Genomic DNA, 23,010 nt, shown 5'->3' on the forward strand with positions numbered 1-23,010 from the left:
TTAAGGATTTAGTAAAGAATTGCTGTGAGAAAAAAAAAACACTGCACCCAGCCTGTGTAATGTTTTTTGGAATAAGGTGCTTGTTTGTTTATTTGAATTTCCTCAGAGACCAAGTGTAACATTAGTCAATCAGCTTCACTGTCCAAATATAAAAATGATTAATTAGCAGCAAATAAAATGCCTATGCGCGTTTATCTATACACAAAGTACATAGATAATTGACAAATGCGCTAGATTTCAGTAACACTGGAAGTTTAAAAAGACATCAAAACAACATCTAGCTCTCTGGAGCTCATTAAGACACACACTCAGACTTCCTAATATCAGAAGTTCTTTTGTGACAGGTGTGTGTGCAAACAGCATACATACTTTTGGGTGTGTGTGTGTATTTGCGTATCAGATTGCAGTACCTAATTGATTTTCTTCTTCTTTCCTTTCAAAGATGTTCTTTTTCCAAACACCAGAGGTAGAGACTGTTTTACTGCACAAGCATTAATCTGCACCACTTTGAAATGTCCTTCAGTAACATTAAACCTCTGTCTAATATTTGAACAGGGGAGAAGTCTGACGTGTCGATAGAATCACAATGTACAAAACTTTGTCAAAGAAAGGATCTCTCAAACACAAACCGAATACAGAATATGTGAATGAATTACACCTGCCTAGCGGCTCAAGTAAAAACATGCTGATCTGTGTAGGGTTACGTTTTTCTCCTCACCACCTACATATACCCCTAAGCTGATTAATCCTTGGAAAGATAAGGTATGTGTCTCGGTTTGAGTGAGCTACAGCAAGGAAGAGAGGGAAAGAGCTGAATGATGAAAGCATGGTTTTCATCATTCAGCATTATAGCAGGATAGTAGCATGTACCGGTGAATGGATTACCTTATCACAGACCTTGGGATGAGTATGTGTTTGCTTGTCGCAGTTGTCACTTGAGATATGACCTTAAAACTTCCTTTCCAGGTTGTTGGGTTTGTATAAGCTTCTCTTATTTACCTGTCCACATCTTCCACTTGTAACCCTCCCTCAACCAAAATACCTTTAAATATATTGAAAATATATACGGTGTTCTGTGATAGTCTTATTTAACAAAATCAGAGTGATTTTATTAAATAAGACTTATGGGGATTTGGGTGTTCCCATAGACACAAGAGGGTAGTTCCAAGTGGAAGCTGTTCACGGTGAGGCCTGTCTTTTTATCCAGAGACTCTGGTTGGACATTATGCTTTAAAGTACTACACCAACATCACTGAAAGAAATTCTGCCATGGTTTGGAGGTCTAGGACCCAGAGTTTTGAATTTTGGGGATGTTTAGGGTTTTTCTAGTTTTATATTTTTGATTATCTTTTTTTGTTTTCTTTCTCTTTTATGGGTCTTTTTGGCTCTGGTTTTGTACTTGGAGCTTCATACCTGTTTTTCCAAATCTAGCCTGTCTGTGATTGTATCCTCAGTTGTGTCCCTGTGTCTGTCTGGTCTCACTGTGCTGTCTCTCCATGGTCCCTTTTTCATTCTGTCAATTTAGTAATATCTGGTCCTGGTCCCAGTGCTGGTTACTTCCTGTCTTATTTTGATAGTCTTTAATCCTGTGTGCATTATGGTCAGTTTTGCTTCCCCTGTGGCATTAAACAGATTCTGCAAATAAAAGCCATATTTAACTTTATTTGCTGTCTAACAAGTCTGGCATCCTCTTCCTACCTGCTACACAGCTAGTCCACGAAAAATTTTAACTCCCAACCATGACAAAGCCTCCAGTATCTTCTATAGATAGCTTTATAGATTTTTAGTCCAGTTCTTTGATAATCTGGCATACCTCAGCCTTTTTGTCTCCATTTCCCTTCTGTGAGAATGACTTCTTGACAGCCACCCTTCCATTGAGACCGGTTCTGATGAGCCTTCAGTGAACAGTTAGATCAACTGCAGATCCAGGTGCGTCGCCCAGGTCCTGTGTCAGATCTTTGGTGGAATCTTTCCTAATTCTTAAGGACATGACTTTCAGAAACTGTTTATCTGTTGTTAAGACCCTTCAATTTCTTTCTTTTTGTCATCCACTTGCTCGGTTTTCCCCAATTCTTTAAACACTTAGAGCCCCCGAGAGCAGCCAGTTGGCTTTTCTACCTTTAAAACCTACCTTTAAAACCCGCCTACCAGCCAAATGGCTTTTAGCTAGGCTTTAGCTTCAGTCAAGTGGAAGGTAAATTGGCTAGTCATTCATATGTAAATTAGGTTGTTACCTGAGAATTCTGGAGGGGAGTGGGTGTGTGTGAATGATTGCTAATTTCTAACTGCCAACTGCCTCTTTGTTTGTCGGGGGAGGGGGGGGGGGGCTGTTAAAAGCTGTGAACTTCCTTTTGTGTTCGTCTTGATGCATTCTCAATCATCCAGGGAAATAAATCTCCAAAAGTCACCAACTTGGAGTGTTTCAGTTTGCCATCTTAGGGAGAAATCAACAGACATGGGTGTATGTCCTTTGTTGCTGAGATTTATTGATAAAAACAGTACAAAAAACCGACCATTTGTACACATATTTACAAATAATAATAAAAAGTGAGTGAGTACATTTCAACATTTTCAGCAATCACTCACAATCCTGGCACTGCCATGGTATCTGTAGTCTGCATTTCCAGTGTGTGGGGATCATTTGTCACCAACTGCATCACGTGCTACAACCCTGGTCTACATATCACCATTGATGAACAGCTTTTCCCATCAAAGACTCGGTGCTGTTTCCTGCAGTATATTGCAAGTAAACCTGACAAGTTTGGGATCAAGTTTTGGGTGGCTTGCGACCTAAAATCCAAGTACATTTGCAATGTCTTCCCATATCTTGGCAAGGACCCCAATCGTCCCAGTGGGGAGAGACTTTCTGAAAATGTAGTAATGAGGCTGATGGAACCATTCCTAGACAAGGGCAGAAATGTTACCACGGACGGAGATGCTGCACACCATGCCAATATCTAACAAGTTTTCAGCTAATAGCTCTCTGGGTATCACCTTGTTGATGAAAAAAAAGCAAACCAAAAAACCCAACTATTTTGCACCTGTTAAACTCTGTTGACTTTGGCAATATTCGTAGATTCAATTAAAGAAATTAAATTAACTATAAATTGTTAATTCTGTTGGTCTTCCATGGTCTCTTGTGTTCTGGGGGCCTCTGGATGTCTGGAGTTCTGATCTCCTCCATACCCACTTCACACCCTGGAGGACGGGGCTGTGGCCCCCCCACACTCCCTAGCAGATCATTACATGGAGAAACCTTTGGAATGCAAGCATGCTGATCCACACAGGTATGCACACATGGGTATTCACAGACGCGGACTAAAGCTTTCTTGGCTGCTGCCTCAAAGCACACTGTGCGCTGTCTATCTTGCGTGCTGCACAATATCGTTTATTACTTAGTAAATATTGATATCTATGACCAGCTAGTTTATTGTGATGGTGCTTTGTTTTCTCTATTATTATGTTGCTCTTTGTTGTTTGCTGTCTCCTCTGTTTGTTTTTTTTGTTTGTTTTTTTTTTTTTTCTCCATACAGGTGACCCAGGAGTTCTTTTTTTTTTTTTCTCTCTCTCTTCCCCCCCCTTCTCACCGTCTCTTCTCCCCTTTGGTTTTCTTTCTTTCTCTCCCCCTCTTTCTCTCATTCATTCCCCCTGTCCTATTTATTAAAAAAAAAAAAAAAAAATGACAAAGGATGAACTGAAGCTCTGCCATCACGTAATGTCGCATACTGCTGTTTCTGATGTCATTTAAAAAAAAAAAAGAAAAAAAAAATTAACAATTTAAAATTGGTTCCTCGCTAAATTGTCTGTTTTGTGCAGACACAACACTGGTTCATTCCTTGAGTTTGGTGTCCTTTTTAAAAAATGTTTGAACTATTCAAAAACGAAAATAAAACAAAACAAAAATCCTTCCTCTAAAAGTGGTCAAGTACATGGACTGGTACAAAGTGAGTGAAAAAGCAGCCAATGTCCAAAGGAAAACTTTGAAGGACCATCAGAAGGCCTCTTCAAGGTCAAATGACAAGAAAAAATTAAAGAAAGTCTGGCCCCTTGGAAGCAAAATATAAAGATATGTAGATTATGTTTAGGTTCAGTTCTGTAATCGCTCATCTGGCTGCTTCACTTGGTGTTCGGTTGTCAGGGCGTTCTTTACATTTCTTTCACTTTCCAACACTCTCAAACTCAATTCTGACATCATTGCTTTAATCCAATCATCATCTCCGATCATCACCTTCTTCAGGCCAATCATCCTCCATTCTGCTTACTTTAAATATCAATACTCTTCTCCCAGTCTCCATTTTAGACTCTCATTCATACAACCATCCTCTGTCCATCTCTGCCTCAACCTGGTCTCTCAAAGTCCCGCCCAAGCCTCCATTTTTATCTTCACCACCTCCAGCTGTGAAATGGAGATATGTGAGCTAAACACAAAGTACAGGAAGCAGCAGTAAACCCAAACTGAGAATTTAATTATGATTAGTCTAAAAATGCAGAAACAAATGGGGACCTGAATAACAGTATTGAAATGCCAGGAAATACTGAAACACAGGGGAACTCAGAACAGGGATACACAGAACCAGGGCTCAAAGTCATGAGGGACGAGACAGCCAGAGACAATATTCAGGGTAAGAAGAGCAGAGACGCAGGGGCGGTGCAAAGCTAGAAACTCTAGGCATAATGAAGTCAGGGAAATAAAATGTAACACAAGACAGAGAATAACAGTTACCAGAATAAAACGGGATGATACAAGCAATCGGGGAACAAGGGTTAACTTGACAAAGGGGAGGACAGAATTACTAGACAGATGAAAATAGAAAGGCAAAGGACAAAAACACAGTTGAGACTGAAGCAAAAAAGAACACAAAAGGGAACCAACTAAAGCAAATATCATTAGTAATTAAAACTAACAAGAAAAGCCTCAACAAACGATGTAAAAAAGAAAGATCAGGGCAAACAGTGTAGATCCAACCATCTGTCATGTGGCACTGCAACTTAAACATGTACGTCCATTTCACATCTGGAGAGGCCATGCGTGACATCCACATGTTGGACCAGTGGGTCTATAACACGCTTCGAGTTGATATCAGGTTGGACCCAAATAACTAGGCTATTAAATAAAACAGAAGAAATTATACAAAATGTGAAATAAACAAAACTTGAAAATGAAAGACATAACAATCGAAATAATTAAATAATAACTAAATACAGGCTAACCAAGGAATACAGAAACTCAAGCCCAAGGATAACTTAAAATGCAGGACTTCAATAAACAGGCAAAATACAAACAGGCTACAGGAACGGTAACAATAAATAATAAAGAAGCTGACAACCCTATTCACCAGAGAGACAAGGAATAAAAGTAAAACATAAACCATTCTCACAATCTAAAAAGAAACATCAACTCACAGCATCTCAAAACGCAGAAACTGTGAAACCAGCATCCAGACCTCAGAAATTCCTATAATTTCTGCTCTACTATGTTGGGTCATCAGAGTCTAATCACCAAATAGCACAGCTGAATTCTGTATCATAATAAATCAGTCTCAGTTCTTCCAAATTATCTCTCCTTTTTGAAATGTGGGTGACACAAAACATTTTGATTGGGTACTTTTGTACCTCTATCAGATAATCTATTGGAAAGTTCAGAGCTACAGTACATGCATGAAAATAACTAGTTTATAAAAACATTTCGTAGCTGGCACAGTTTACCACAGCAAAGTAAAAAAAGTGGAATTTTGACCTGATGGGAATAGCAATCATAATGTGATGATAGTCCATATTGTGGAGATGTCCCTGGGAAACATTTCATCGTAATCTATCAAGATTATTATTTTTTCCTTCTTGACCAGAGGGGTGGACTTTCTAACCAATCACCATCCACAGCAAAATGCTGCAGGGATGATCTACAAAAAAATAAAAACGACTACAAACCTGGCAGTAATTTCCTGGGAGTTCAGTTAAATTTCAGCAAATATTCTTTAATGAGGCTCAGTACTATCTTTCAGCATCTTGGGACTGACCTGGATTAATCTCCCTTGACACTTCATATTCTGAAGTGAAGTGAATGAGGATGTTGAAAATTCAGGCCCCGTCTACCGTCTATATGTCCGTGGCCTACTTGCAATGTTTTTTTTAATTTATTTATTCTTTTTATAGCTCTATATAGTTCCTAACTGCAATGACGTATTTCATTTTGCGTGGTTTGTCCCATTGCAATATGGCATGCACTGGAGTTATGTTTGTGCTTTAGTGCTTTTTGTCAATAAGGAAAAACTTCTGAAGAAATTATATGACTTGTCCTGATTTGCTACACCTCAGCAATCTTGGAACACTGCAACAAATATTACAGATAATGTGAGACAACTGAGGCCCTGATCTCCCCATGTGAGGCGTCTAATCAAAACATAGTCTGCAGAGTGTGAACAAGTATGGGAGACTATAAATAAACCAGAACCAAACTGCCTGTCTTTCTTCAAACGCAGCTCCGGCTGGGATCGCGCAAGCGTGTCCAATCTAGAGTGCCTAGACGATGCGAACATCTTTTGAGGATGACATGTCAGTCAAACGTACAGGAAAACAATGAAAAGCGATGAGGCATGGAGGAGATCGACTGGTTGAGGTGTCAGTCAGTGCACAAAGGATACACAGGGAGAGGATACAAGCATGCAAACAAACATATGACAATTTGTATATTTGTATATTGTACTCAGAAATTGCATAATATAAAGGATCACAATGATTTAAATACAGTTACCCAACCAAGACGCTGAACTCCTCTGTGTTCTATCCTTTGGAATCTATGAAAAGCATGCACAGGAAGAACACTACTTTTTAAGGAAAAGGAGAAGAGTGGGTTGGAAAGGGGACAGGTAGAGAGGAGCATGTAAAAAGGTGATTTAGACAGAAAATCAAAGACATGCAAGAAGCAAACACTCTTCAAGAGAGATTGACTGTATGTAAGAGATTGTTGCCACAATGAGGAAGAGGGAGGAAGGTACACAGTGGCAACGGGGATTCAATTACAGAGTATTGTTCTGACTCCCACTCCCTGAGACACCGGCAAACATCAGTCTGTCAGTGTCAACAGCAGGATGGGAGGAGTGTGCGCGTGTGTGTGTAGTCAGTATGTGCATATGTATGAATACATTGTACCTTAGTTACATCTATGTGCCATCTCAGCATGAACGAAACGCTCTGGCGGTAACAGCCTTTGTGGTCGAGGTGAGCCTGGCCCGAGGCAAGCCCTCCAGATAACTGGCAAAGATATGACAGGCTCCATCTCCAAGCTAACACCCACATCACTCATTCTTTCATTAGTACACTGAGAGCTCTGCAAGGATTGAGAGAAACAAAGAAAAGGACAGAAAAGTGACAAGGGAGACCAATAGAAAAGACTGAAATTTAAAAAAAAAAGCTGCAATAAAAATAGCAAGGAAGGAAGCAGGCAGAAGCAAAACCAGACAAATACTTATGTAAAGAAAAAAACTGCTAATGCACCAAACTCTCAGGGTTACTCTGACTGTCTGAAGAGGAGAATAATTTGACCCTGTCATTCAGTGGAACAATTTGCAAAAAAATAAAAGTCGGGTGAAGAACAGAAAGTCAAAGGAAACTTTATTGTCAATGCTACAAGATGTACATTACATACGCTAGATCGAAATGCCACTTCCCCCTGATGTAGAACAAGAATGAATCAAAAATAAAACTAAGCAAAATAGAGAGCTATAAAATTATGTGATACCAATATGGAAATAAGAGTACAGTACACAAGCTCAAAAGATTTATTTAACTATTATATACAATTATTGTTATTGATATATACAGCCAATATTATAAAATATTAAATCCCTAAAAACTGGTTGCAGTGTCCGTACAGCCGATGCAGTAATATTCTTTATGTAAAGTGAAGTGGCTGTTGTGAGTGTGTGCGTGTGAGTCTTCTTGAGAATGGGGAGCTGGTAGAGAGGAAAGGGAGTTCAATATCCTGACAGCCTGTTGGATAAAGCTGTTTCTCAGTCTGCTGGAGGAGTCATGGAGGCTCCAGGACCTTCTCCCTGAAGGCAGGGGACTGGAAAAGTTGTATGAAAGGTGGGTGGACTGGCACACAATACTGATAGCTTGGCAGGCTTGGTGCGTGTTATAAAGGTCCAGGAGGGAGGAGAGCGAGGCACCAGTGATTTCTCTTGCTGTATTTACTATGCGCTGCAGGGTTCTGTGGTTGGCGGCAAAGGAGTTTCCAAATCACCCAGTGAGGCAGCTGGTCAGTATGCTTTCAGCAGTGCCTCGGTTGAAGGAGCACATGATGGGTAACTGGGGCCCTCGCTCTTCTCAGTTTGCAGGAGTAGTAGAAGCATGCTTTGCATTCTTGGCCAGTGATGCAGTGCTGTGTGTCCAGGAGAGGAGTGTGATGTGCACACCCAAAGATTTGGTGCTCTCCACAGCAGAACCACCGATCGTGAGCGAGGGAATGCTGGGTGCACTCTGAAATCACTGATAATCTCCACATTTAAGGAGAAATTGTTGTCACTGTACCGCATGGCCAGTTGATTCACCTTGCTTCTATATGTGTCTCACTATTGCTCTTAAGTTGACCACAAAAGTTGTCTAATCTGCAAATTTATTAAAGATATTATTGTTGTAGTGTGGAGTGCAATCATGGGTCAGCAGAGTGAAGACCAGGGGACGAAGCACACATACTTGAGTGCTTAGTCCCCTTAGCAACAGTACTCAGCATAATGGTGCTTGATGTTGTTGCTGACCAGAACTTCTTGTGGTGTCTCACTGAGGAAGTCTAGCAGCCAGTTAAAGAGAGAGGTGTACAGGTCCAGCTGGTCCAGTTTGTGTATAAGCTTCATCGGGATCAGTGTATTAAATGCTGAGCTAAAATCTATGAACAGCAGTCCAACATAGGATGTTTCATGTCTAGGGCAAGGGATGAGGAGGACAGAAGAAGAGTATTGACCAGTTAGCCTGATATGAAAACTAAAATGGTCCGGGGACAGAGGAAGGAGGGCTCATATGTGTGGCATGACCAGGACTTCATGATGATGAGAGTCAGTGTTTACCTAAGCAGTCTTTAAGATGTGATCAGGTATTGTTGCCGGACCAGCTTTTCTGTACATGTCTATATACTGTATATTTATAGCCAGTCCACATGTATAAACTGTATATAAAATAACAAGTAATCGATCTCTTATTTATTCCATGATTTATTCAAACGTCTTTGAAGTCTGCACCTTATATATAAACATGCTATATGTGCTGTTCTTGTCTGTGCCATGTTACTATTGTCAGTAAAGCCTGTTGTCTATTTTGTTACCTACATTGAGAACAAATAAAGAGCTGGAACCCAATTACTTAATAAGCTCGTCAACAAAGCTGATTCTGCGATTGTACTCTCCAGTTTCCTCTGTTTCCCACGCACCATCACAACTTGAAGTTATCTCATAATTATGATAAAAACAAGAGTCTTGACTTGTGAGAATCCACTTCTTTAATTCCAATACTATAAGGTAGCCGAAGTCTAACTTACACCAGTATTTCTTACATGGCAATAGTAGATCTTTGATGTTGTGTATGGTTATGATGCAGTGTTGCATGGGTCAAGACTGAAACACTGATAATAAACCAGATAAAATGTAATTACTCACATTTTGTGATTAGCCACATGGTGACTGCATGAAACGATTCCGCAATATTGCCGTTGTCAGCTGCTCAAACATGCTGCACCAAGTACAGAGCACCGTGAAATTCAATTAGATATACGATTAAGGTAAAGAAATCTGTTGGGAGACAGCTGGCATGGAATAGGTTTGTTCTCTTTTTTTATGTTGTACCGCTTTCTCCAGGTGTTGCATAAAATATCCAATCAGCCCTTTCCACCCACACTTGGGCTAAAATCAGCCACATTTGACTCCAGATGTACAACTGCAAACACACTCACTGATATGGCCGGCCTTGCAAGACTGCACTGCTGCACTTTCCATGACAAATGTAGCTGAACTGAGAGAATGTGGCACCAAAGGGTTTCAGGTCTATTTTCCATTGGAGACAACCATGTCAGAAATATGGATTTTGCTCTGCTGCTGCAAGATATGTTAGACTAATGCTTCTATGGCTTGCCCTATTCTGTTATATATTACAATGAAATCACCTTTCCCCTCAATGTGGCAAAGTAATGGTGAACTGAGAGAGATATACACAAAAGGTGGGCAAAGAATAAGAAATTTATTTGATGAGAGGTCAGTTAAATAAACAAAGTGGAGAAAGATGTTGATATTAAAATGTCAGAGGGTGTGCTGGCTGACAAAAAAAAAATTGCTGAGATGAATCATTTAATTAAATTTGTTATACTTAACATACATGGGGATCTGCATCCTGTGATGACCACTTCCTTCTTGGATGCGACGGCACAACAAGGTCATTCAAACAGGCAGTTAAAATCAATAACTTCAAATAGTACCTTTCAAACAGTCTGTCCTTGAGCACTCTTATCTTCTCTCTTCCTCCTTGAACATGATCTTTCATCCCTGTAGCAGTTACCCTGATTAGCCCTTTAGAAAGAAATTATTATAACTGCATCTTTCTGTAAGGGTAAAGTATGGTTATATCTTTTCTTGAGTGTTTGTTAAATAAAGTATTATACTTACTTGTGCTTGTTCACTTATTGACTGTTATTTTTTATAAATGTTGACAGAAAATAGAGACATGAAATTGCAAATCTCAGCTCATAAAGCTGCCAAAACATCGTACAGAGTAAATAAAAACAATATATAAAGTGAGTTTTAAAAAATGAAGTGAAACAACTGCCTCTAAAACAAATAAAAAAAAAAACATCTCTTGACTTAACTTTGGCTTCCTCAAAGTTGTATCTTTGTGCACCCCTTGACAGTTTCCAGCCAGTCTGTTATTTTTAGATTGTTCCCCAGGAGACACGTCTGCACGACTTACAGTTGCACAACTATGAGAGCCAACATCAACTTCTGTCAGACTGATCTGACTTTGTGTTGAAGATCATCACCGGTGATGAGAGCTAGGTCTCAGGCTATGATTCAGAGACCAAAGAGAAATTTTCAGTTAAAGAGTCCACAGTTACCAGGTCTGACTGCGATGCCTCAGGTCAGGACTAAAACCAGATTAACTGCTCAGGGATGGATTGAAACAGTAACTCAGGCTGGGAATTTGACTCCATTCACAGCCACTTATGTGTTGTGATATTACAGATGTCTATTATTAAAAAAAAAAAAACAAAAAAAAAAAACAGTCCTATGGGATGTTGATTTTGTCTATTTTGGGAAAATGAATGACACACAATATATGAGTGGTGGGTGGTAAAGACAGACAATTGTGCTTTAGGTAGTTTTTATTGTTTTCCTTGACTGGCCTGGTCTCTGACTGACATTTCAGCATTTAGCTCCATCATTCTCTTTTAAAAATAAATGATTTTCTCTCTCTCACTTCCAACATTTCTTTGAGCACTCATTACACCAGGGACTTGTCCAACACTATGTGTTGAGAAGAGAGAGATAAGCTTTGTGTACACATGCATGTGCGTCTCTGGGGTGTGATGGAGTTGAGCCTGATCGGTGCATTCTGAGGCACCCGTCTACTCTTTCCTGCTTTTATATTATCTGCTTAAGTGCTCGGCAGGCCAAAATGACCCTCAGGCCCCTGGGCAATGTCCATGTGCTCCTGATGTCCTATCACCTGCACTGAAAACAAATTTCATGCTTTCTTTGATTAAAACCCACCCTCATTGCCACATTTGGCACTGGCCAAAAAGTCAAGTCTTAAAGTCACTTAAGGAGTTTTAGTGTTCATTGCACGAGTGTAAGTGGTCAGGGAAATGGATTTTTCTGGGTTATCCCTGTATTTGTTGAGATTTCAATATCCAGTGAGAAACTGAATATGGTCAGATATGATGGAACCTTTTGGAGCTCGTCTTAGGTGTGGCAATATTTGTTTTGTCTACTTTTAGGGTCTTGAGGAGAGTCGAGCTGCTTTTTGAAAGTTGACATGCGCATTGTGTTTTGTTATCTGGAGAGTAGACTTCAGATGGGGTGTGGGAAATTGTGTGAGATTATGACTTCTCAATGGGGATGTTGATATCTGGTGTAACACAAATAATAGTGTAAGTCCCTTGATATGAAGTAATTTCCATAATGTATGTATTTGTATGAATTTATATGCTGTTCACCTTTCTGAAGAAAACCTGCTCTTGCCATAATTTTTATGCTGCCATGTCCTTGTTCAGAGGGGGTTTTGTTATATTGTCTCTGCCTGGCAAAATAAACCATGTTCAGGTGACTGCTGTTCTGATTTTGCACAGTATAAATAAGGTGGAATTGACAATTGAATTGAATTGAAAATCTAAATATAAGCTATGAGTACATATTCAATTTCATTAGGAACTGCTTTTGTGAAGACATAAACACATTTAATACCTTTGGGTTTCATTCTGCATGCACTATTCTGCATGCAGTGCTTTAAATGCAGTTGTTTCATTGATGGGATTATCATTCTCAGGGTTTGTATCAGAGCTGTACAGTACATAAAATCTGGTGGCATGGCAAGGTGATACAAGGGAACTATTTGTTTCAGCAAGTAAGGTCATGAACATGACAATTATAGTGCAGGAAGCTCTTTGTGAATAATGACATCCATCACCTTTGGTCTCACTCTCATTTATGGAAACATATCTTTGAAAACATCGGAATAGTTTGGCTGAAATAAACATCAAAGAAGAGTTTTCCCCAATGCAGATGACAAATTTGCCTAACACACGATCATCGGTGTGATTCTGGGAGAAGAAACAAATCCCTTTGATGTTCTGTCATGAAGGGCATCTGGTGTAGTCTGGTGACCTCTTATAAACAAGGGAGCAACTAAAACTAGCAAGCTAGCTTAATCAAACTGACCAGTGATATATCTATATGTGTGTGAATTTGCATTACTGGCTACAATATGCTAATGAAATGATTGATAATCACATAGATGTATCAGATTATTGACTGATAAATGTTTATACAAAGTTGTGTAAGCATCATGATAGTGTATTTGTGCCAAACCTTTCAGTCAGTGAAGACGAGTAAAATGAAATATGACACATAGCTTGGTGAGCTAGCTTCTGACAAACAGAAAAGAGAAAAGTGTGTGGAGTACATGTTGTTGTCTTCCGCTTCACATATAATTATAAAATTAAGGTGCTGTTTACTTACTACAATCAGGTAGATGCATCTTTGTAAACAAAAGGAAAAAAATCACAAATCACAGTGGAAAACTTCACAAATAACTGGAAAGTAGAGTTCCTGAAAAAGCGCATTTGGTGTTCAGCAATCAAAGCAGCAGTGTTAGCAAGGCCATCTGACATCTGAAGACATTTGGCTGTCTGTCCCCTGCCATCGCCACAAATTAGTGCAATGTCTCACAGACAGTAAAGAACTAAGGAAATTTAAAAATAAAGAGAAAAAAGACTGCTCATCACTTGAAATCATGTGTAGTCTGTAGTTATTAGATAATTACTCTCTGTGCCAAGTGCCATTAATTAAAAGATACTAGAAGCAAAAAGATGAGAAAGTGTTATTTGTCATGCAGGATGTTGACTGTTTTCTGCCTCCCTGACTGGAGGTCTGTACCTCCTGGGCTTGTTTTGGCAGGAATAACAAAGTATGTCCATTAGAACTGCGCTGATGCAGATTTCTCTTGCTGTGTGTGTCATGTGAGAAACAACAGCTTTGACCAAGGTCCTGACCAGATTTTTACCCATTTTCCTTTAGAAATGTATGTGAGAAGAGCCTGAAGAACTTATCTTTTAGCTGAGTCAGATACTTAAAGAAAGACTGGAGAAAAACAGCAGTCACAGCACAGGTACAAGATTTTACACAAGATATTTCTTTGTCAAGGGCAGACTTGGGAAGAACCCAGGAAAAACCATCAGAAGATGGGTATGCTGTGGTCATAGGTGTGGACATGTCACCAACAAGGTTGCAACAATGTTGCCGACATGTCCATGACATGGGGTTTAAACAATGCTCACTTGGTACTGTGTCATGGGATTCCCCATGTTATTACCCAACAACCAGCAGGCTGAACCACTGATACAAGGCAGGCTTAATACTGCAAAGATCATGCTTTCATATTGTTTATGCCAAATTCTGACCCTGCCGTCTTAATGTAGTAGCAGATTTAAACTATTTAGAGCAGGCAACATTTTTCTAGTCCTCCACTGTCTAATTTTGTTGAAGCTTTTGTTAGCTGATAGCAGTGGTACCCAGTGTGGTCTTCTGCTATTGTAGGCTGCATTTGATTCAAGCTCACTGGATAGTTTCTCTTTTTTCCGATCATTCTTTGTAACCCTAGAGATTGTCGTGTCGGCAAATCCCAGTAGATCAACAACTTTTCGCTAACCCATCTGGCACCAACAATCATGCCATGTTCAGAGTCATTAAAATCACCTTTCTTCCAAATTCTGATGCTCAGTTTGAACCCCAGCAGGCCATTTTGATCATGTTTACATGCCTAAATGCATTGAGTTGCTTGAATGTGATTGGCTAATTAGATATTTGCAGTTTGACAGGTGTACTCAATAAAGTGTACAGTGAGTGCACATAGGTGTGTGGTGTATAGGAACCCCATTTCAAATGTTGTCAACTCACTAAATGGGTGTTCTTAGTTATCAGTCTCATGCATATTGTCTTTAAGCCGCTTCCACTGCCTTCTAGCGCATAGTTGTCACTTGACTGGTGCTGCCAGTATGTAATAGTAGCTTCATGTGTCTTTCATGGCTCATCTGTTTCAGCTACTTTTTTAAAGCACTGCTTACTTTTTCTTTAATGGGCTGTTTGATTAGTTTTAGCCACCCTAATTACTCGGTCAGGTTAGGTGCTTTTTAAGGGTATGAGGTCGGAGTTAACTGCTAACATCTAAGTTCAGCGACACAGACTCTTACAAACTGTACTCTGCTGATTCTGTAGGGTAACATCATCCACGAACATGTACAAATATGGAAAGGAGAAGGACTAGAGGTATTGACACAAGCCCCAATGATTTGGTCAGCATTATGCTGCAGAGGATTGGCACAGCTACACAGCAGAGAACCTGGAACCTCGACAGACTGTTTCTGTACAGCTACTATATTATTTATTACTTTTAGGTTTAGATACTCATCTTTTTTTCTTTAGCAGTGTATCACAGAATTCTGTTGAGCTCCATAAATATGAATACTGCATTCCCAGTCCTGCTCCTGAGGGACAGGATGTTGGCAGAGATGCTAAAGGCACACTAATGGTATGATCTGTCAACGTAAAAGAAAAAAAGAGAGGATGTGAGGACGAATAAATCAAAATGTGCACAAAAACGGATCAAAACCCAAGAAGAAGTTTTAAGAACAGCAGCAATTTGTTGTCATGCAGGGATATTTTGTGGACTTGCTGGAAAAAATAATATACATGTGTAAATATGCACAATAATATCAAGATAATGTCGAGAGAATCAGGATGGGACATTATTAAATCATTTTTCTTTCACATGTAGCACACAGCAAGCGGTAGTCGAATTCAGACATGCTCTCGCTGCTGGAATTGAACATGTGGGAGGCAGGATTCTCACATTTGCACAAACTAACATCATTGAACAACATTGTTTGTACTAGGCAGCTGACAGGCTAAATACCATTTAGTGTTAAATCTGTCTGATGTGCACATTAGCCATCTCTCCTGCAGTTCCATCAGATGATCAGGGGTGGGTCTAGAGAAATTTTCTTAGGGTGGCGTGAGGGTGGCAAAGAAATCAAATGGGGTGGCAAAATCAAAGCCTTTCCCCCCCCAAATACATATGCAGGTGGTTACATATGATTAAAATGATTCAAATGCAGTAAGTATACACGTTTTTCATATAAATATAGTCTATAACTTAATTATTGTCTGTACTCCACATAATTACACACTTTAGTTACATAAAACATGTGAGTTGTGATGTTATGTACTGTATAGCCTGTATAATAAATAAATATGTAGCCCAATAAGTATAAAATCCAGAAACCTACACAACATGGGGTGGTTTATTTACAACGACAAGTCTAACTTAAGTTTCACACTGTTTTTTGTTAGAAAACAATCAAACTGTTACATGCTTAAATTACACAAAATGTCAGAAATCTGCACTGTCATGAACAAAAATTTAAACCTAATTTTCCATGATTTGTTGGATTAACCCACTGAGGTCTGAAATACAACCGTTTGTATTTCACCCTCAGATTGTTTCATTTTATTTTTTCCTCCTTGGCTTGTTTGGTATCATTCTTTTCAGCTCAACTGAATTCAGTTGTTTTTTTCACTGACATACTGCATTAGTACTACTATTACTATTAATAGTACTATTACTGATCTGAAATCACACAAAGAACTTAAAATCCTTTTTACTGTAAAAAACAAAACAGACATGTTGAGTAAATTTTTATAACTTGAAATGCAAATATAAATTGTACATTTTGTAAACATATACAACTATTTATCTAAAAATGCAGCCAATACACCTGCCGTTTTTTTTTGTTTTTTTTTTCATTTTGTACAACCATTTAAAAATATTACTGAAACTAAAATGAGAGAACAATCCGGTGTTGCAATAAGATGCCCCACAAATGACGTGTGGCAGTTAAAAAAAAAAAAAGTTTGTCCACCAAAAGACAGAGGAGAACAGCACAGGGATAAACCTGCAGGCCTGACAAGAGGAGGTGTATCACTCCGCTGGTTTTCTACGCAGTGACAGTGTTTACATTGCAATGTGCCTCTGTGACATTCATTAGTGCCCTCACTGACACACAAAACAAAACGACTACACAACAGAACAGCTACACAAGACAACACAACACACTAAGTATACACTCCACAGTAAACGTCACAAATCTCCCACACTTAAAAACTCTCTCTCTCTCTCACACACACACACACTCGCTCGCTCTGTCTCGTCACTCCCAAAACTTTTCCCTCTTCCTGAACAACCAAATCCCACATGTTTACTTTTTTTCTAATTGGTCGACATGGTGCATTTTTCCACCGATAGGAAAGAGGTGGCTTTTTTTGCTTTCTTTACTGTTTTCGCGCTGTCCTTAGAAAAAGCTTAAAACAGGACAGTATTTAGAAAAAAGCGGGGCTTATTTATATTATCATAACTCTGGATTTACTGGCCTGTAATTAAAATTTAAAAACTTTGAAGTCCGAACTTTCAGTGTGGGTTGAAATAGAGACTCAGCGTGGCTGCAGCTTGTTGCTATGTCAAATTCAAATTCAAATTCAAATTTTATTTGTCATGTACACAGTCATACACAGTACGATATGTAGTGAAATGCTTGGACAACTGCTCGTGACCTAAAGAGAACAAAAAAGGAAAAGGCTATGAATAAGATAGGAAATAAATATGAAAAATTAAAAAGGGTAAATTTAACTAGGAAGGAATAAAATATAAATTAAGGTTAAAAATGAAATAACTGTACAACACAAATTAGAATGAAGGGTAAATTTAACTGGGAAGAATAAGATAAAGATAAATATATAAATTAAAGTTGAAAATAAAATAACTGTACAACAAAATAGAGATGGCACGATACCACTTTTTTATGTCCGATACCGATACCGATATCATAAATTTGGATATCTGCCGATAGCGATATGAATCCGATATAGTGTTTTTTAATCAACAAAACTGTTTTTTAAATATCTTGCTGCAGTTTGTATAAGTTCATACTCAAGTTTAAAACAACAACTACACTAAAGCTATTCTGTTATACCTGTATGCAAAAAAAAAATATTTCATAGTTCAGCAATACTGATCAATCTAATAAACTTAGACCTACACCATCCTCCCTATTCTGGTATTTTAAAGAGTACTTAGCGTAAATATTAAGCAACCTAACTAATAGGGTTCCAACTCCCAGCAACAACAAAAATAAATAAATAAAAATTGGGGAACCACCCCTCACGCGCCACCTCATGATGCTTAATCGACGTAATCAACCTTAATTTGATGCAGTGTGAAAAAAAATGCACAGAAATCAATTATTTTTCAAGAAATATTAAATAGATTCAACATCTTTCTTCAACAAAATTGCAGACTGCACAGATGGTACCTTCCCAAAGGAAAAAGTACTATAGCTTACTAGGGTATATATATTAGACTTAATAGTCACTATATACAGTAATTGACTTCTATTCATTTTACATCAAATTAAAACTTTGTGTGTCAGATAATTATTTATTAAAAGCTAGACATTTTAAATGAGAATAAGAAAGAAAAGTATGTCTTTGTGCCCCCTTTTCCCAGTTAATGCCCTATCGGCCCCCCTGGCTAAACTTTGCTAGATCCGCCCCTGCACAGTTACCAGCCGTCAGCTACGTAGAAAAAGATCCTCGAGTAGAAAGTAATATTAAATAAATTCTAACAACAGCTGATCAAGCTTAAACGTGCTGCTGTTGTTCAGCCGCTGGTTTTCTCTTTCTGGTGCAAAGTGGGCCAAAAACAAAGACGGACTCGCGACAGAAAAGCCGATCAGCTGATCATTTAAGCAGTTTCACGATTGAAGTAGCAGCCGGAGAGCGAGAGGCAGTCGCTCGTTAAGCTTAACGCAGGAATGCTTTACAAACATTCAGAGATGGACTTACACACTTGCTTTACTTCTCTCGGGGATAACTTTGTCGGAGATGAAATGCCGGGTTGCTAGCGAAGCTCCAAATGCTATCCAGAGCACCGACAGGTCCCGCATGCCACAGCCGCTCTATCACGTGATGCATACTGCTCCGACATGCTAACGTTCTGAGGTGAGTTATGGCGTGTTGCAAGTTTTGTGAGGTGCTTTCGTGATATTTAATGGATCGGATTACATTTTTTATTTTTCTCCGATATCCGATCCAGTCATTTAGGTCAGTATCGGACCGATACCGATACGTAATATCGGATCGGTCCATCTCTACAACAAAATACACAATACACAATATAGAACTATATAAGAATGTATGAAGAAATCTAAATATAAATAAATATATACACAATAACAGCAGCTGTACAAGTATTAACCGGAAATGAAGAATATAGTGACCAGTGTTGTGCAAAACCAAAGTCCAGAAAGTCCAGTGTGTGTGTAAGAACCATATGTGTGGGTCAGTACTGTGTGGTGGTGTGATTGAGAGACCGTATCGCCTGCGGGAAGAAGCTCCTCCTCAGTCTCTCTGTGTTGGTCTTCAGGGAGCGGAATCGCTTTCCTGACCTCAACAGAGAGAACAGTCTGTTGTTGGGATGGCTGAGGTCCTTCACGATCTTCCTGGCCTTGGTCCAGCACCGTCTGCTGTAGATTGAGTGCAGGTCAGGGAGCTCGGAGCGGATGGTGCGCTCAGCTGACCGCACAACCCTCTGTAGAGCTCGTCTGTCCTGCATGGTGCTGTTCCCGAACCAGGTTAAGATGTTTCCCGCCAGGATGCTCTCTATGGTGCACGAGTAAAAGTTCCTGAGCACTATGGAGGGCAGTTGGAAGTCTCTCAAGCGTCTGAGGTGGTAGAGACGCTGTCGGGCCTTTTTCACCACGGTGTTGATGTGACAGGACCATGACAGGTCCTGCGTGATGTGAACTCCGAGGTATTTGAAGCTGTCCACTCTCTCCACTGGGCACTCGTTGATGACGGGGGTCTGGTAGTTCCTCTCCTGCTTAGTGCTGAAGTCCACTATCAGCTCCTTTGTCTTACTGACGTTTAGAAGGAGGTTGTTCCTCTGGCACCAGTTCTCCAGATTCCTAATCTCCTTCAGGTAGGCCGTCTCGTTGTTATCAGAGATCAGGCCCACCACGACGGTGTCGTCAGCAAACTTGATGATGGTGGTGGAGCTGGTAGTGGCCACACAGTCATATGTGTACAAAGAGTACAGCAGGGGGCTCAGAACACACCCCTGGGGGGCTCCAGTGCTGAGAGTGGTGGAGGCTGAGACATGTCCGCCCATCCTTACTGCCTGTGGTCTGCCAGTTAGGAAGTTGGAGATCCACTGACACATAGATGAGCTGAGTCCCAGATGCTCCAGCTTGGTGGTGAGTGTGGAGGGAATTATGGTGTTAAATGCAGAGCTGTAGTCTATGAAGAGCATTTTAACATAATTCCCCCTTCTAGTGTCCAAGTGAGTGAGTGATGTGTGGAGGAGATGAGAGATGGCATCGTCTGTGGAACGATTTGGACGGTAAGCGAACTGTAGTGGGTCCAGTGTGTCTGGTAGTGAAGAAATGATGAAGTCTCTGACCAGGCGTTCAAAGCACTTCATCACTACTGAGGTGAGGGCTACAGGGCGATAGTCATTGAGAGAAGCAGGGTGGGGTTTCTTCGGGACGGGAACAATGATGGACTCTTTGAAGCATGTGGGGATCACCGACTGAGATAAAGAGATGTTGAATATCTCAGTGAACACAGGAGCTAGCTGGTATGCGCAGTCTCTTAGGATACGACCTGGGATGCCGTCTGGTCCTGCTGCTTTCCTGGTGTTCACTCTCTTGAAGGCTCTCCTTACTTCATGCTCGGAGATGACGAGCACGTTTCCGGTGCTGGCAGTATCTTCCTGTCTGCAGCCGTTAGCGCCGCTAACACTAGCATTGTTGGAGACCTTAGCTCAGGCATGGGCGAACTACGGCCCGGGGGCCACGTGCGGCCCGTTAAACGTTTTGATCCGGCCCGCCAAACTTGAAAAAAAAAATGTAATAAATTAACCTTGTTAATGTTTTATTTCCCCTGCAATTCTGATGTTTCCTCACTAGATGGCGCACTCTAGATATATTGGCTTTGTTGAGGTGAAGCGGCGTAGGCCTATTACTCCACGTTTGCACTTTACCCTGTGACCTACCGCCCCTCTATGAAGATGAGCGGACCCAAGAAAAGGAAAGTGGACAGAGAATGTCGAGTGTTCAAAAAGGAGTGGACAACTAAATATTTTTTCACTGTACACCGATCATCTGCTGTTTGCCTGATATGCCAAGAAACTGTGGCGGTTTTTAAAGAGTATAATATTAGCCGTCACTTTGCCACAAAGCACACAAATTATGCTAGCAAGCTCTCAACAAAAGAACGGGAAGCTGCTGCTGAGAAGTTGGCAGCTAATTTGAAGGCTCAGCAAAGTTTTTTTCACCGTCAAACTGCCATTCAAGAATCAAGTACCAAGGCCAGTTTTATGCTTTCATTCAAAATAGCAAAGGCCAGCAAACCACTGTCAGAGGGCGAGTTTTTAAAAGAATGTATGGTAGAGACAGCAGGTATTTTGTGCCCGGAGACCAAAGACAAATTTGAGAAAATCAGTTTATCACGGCGGACAGTGACTCGCCGTGTAGAACTAATAGATGAAGATATCACCAGCATATTAAACAAAAAGGCGAAGTCATTCACTTTTTATTCTGTAGCACTGGATGAAAGCAATGATGTCAAAGACACTGCTCAGCTCCTCATTTTTATCCGAGGAATCAACGAAACCTTTGAAATAACGGAGGAGTTTTTGACAATGGAGTCTCTGAAAGGACAAACACGGGGAGAGGACTTGTTTGAACGGGTGTCTGCTGCCATCGAAAACATGAAGCTTCCCTGGAGTAAGCTTGTTAACGTCACCACAGATGGATCTCCAAATTTAACGGGAAAAAACGTTGGCCTGCTGAGGAGAATCCAGAATAAAGTGAAAGATGAAAACCCTGACCAGGATGTGATTTTCCTCCACTGCATCCTCCACCAGGAATCTCTATGTAAATCGGTGTTACAGCTGAATCATGTTGTGAATCCTGTGGTGAAACTTGTCAATTTCATACGCGCACGGGGACTTCAGCACCGTCAGTTCATTGCGTTCCTGGAGGAAACTGATGCGGATCACCAGGACCTGCTTTATCACTCCCGTGTCCGCTGGTTGAGTTTGGGCAAAGTGTTTCAACGAGTGTGGGAGCTCAAAGAGGAGATTGGCATGTTTTTGGAGCGGCAGGGGAAGACTGATGAATTTCCTGAGCTGAGCAACAAGAGCTGGATGTGTGACTTCGCGTTTGCTACGGACATATTTTCACACTTGAATGAGCTCAACGTGAAACTGCAGGGGAAGGAGCAGTTTGTGCATGACATGCACACAAACGTGAAAGCCTTCAAATCCAAGCTGGCTTTATTCTCCAGGCAGATTTTGAACAAGTCATTCACTCATTTTCCTACACTAGCCACGCTGAAAGAGGCCGGAGCAAAAGTAAAGAAATACAGTGAGTCACTGGATGCACTGCACGGAGAATTCTGCCGTCGGTTTTTGGATTTCGATAAAATTGACAAGTCACTTCAATTGGTGGCCTTTCCTCTGTCACAAGACCCCGAAACAGCTCCAGAGGAGCTTCAGCTCGAACTCATCGACCTTCAGTCCGACCCTGCCTTAAAAGAGAAATTCAGCTCTCTGAAACTAGATGACTTCTATGCTTCACTCAATGATGCTGCGTTTCCAAATCTAAGGCGAAAAGCGCAGATGATGTTGGCTTTGTTCGACTCTACCTTCGTGTGTGAACAGACATTCAGCGTCATGAACATCAACAAAGCCAGCCACAGATCCAAGTTAACAGACCTACACCTCAGATCAATCCTGAGAATCGCCACAACAAAACTAACTCCAGACTTTGATGCGCTGGCTAAAAAAGGAGACCAACAACACTGCTCCCATTAAAATGTGTGTCTCCGTGATACGCACGTTGTTAAAATGAACAGTGCGCGCAGATCAAATATAACGCTTCACAGACTGACTTGCTGCAACTGTTTCGAACTTGCACTGGTCGTTGTTGACTTTTGGCACCGGGGAAACAAATTGAATAAAAGGAACAGGACAAGTACATCTGCATCTCCTACCGTTTTTGGAAAAAAAAAAAAAAAAAAAAGTTAGGAGGAGAGTGATGTGATATCCTGAAGGATAACAGAACTTTCAGTGCTTTAAAATAAAATGTTCATTTATTTGATTTTCAGTGTTTAAAGGCTCATTTCGAAGTCAGAGATTTTA

General features: G+C 40.3%; 1 protein-coding gene across 1 annotated transcript; it reads left to right on the forward strand.

The window, feature by feature from the left end:
- Window positions 1–20,661: 20,661 nt before the first annotated feature.
- Window positions 20,662–22,683, forward strand: LOC143420734 (general transcription factor II-I repeat domain-containing protein 2-like). Its single transcript, XM_076888846.1, has one exon. The coding sequence runs from the start codon at window positions 20,869–20,871 to the stop codon at window positions 22,681–22,683; it is 1,815 nt and encodes a 604-aa protein (XP_076744961.1). The 5' UTR covers window positions 20,662–20,868.
- The last annotated feature ends 327 nt before the right edge of the window (window positions 22,684–23,010 follow it).

This window comes from Maylandia zebra, linkage group LG10 (assembly GCF_041146795.1).
Source record: "Maylandia zebra isolate NMK-2024a linkage group LG10, Mzebra_GT3a, whole genome shotgun sequence".
In the NCBI taxonomy this organism is placed as follows: Eukaryota; Metazoa; Chordata; class Actinopteri; order Cichliformes; family Cichlidae; genus Maylandia; species Maylandia zebra.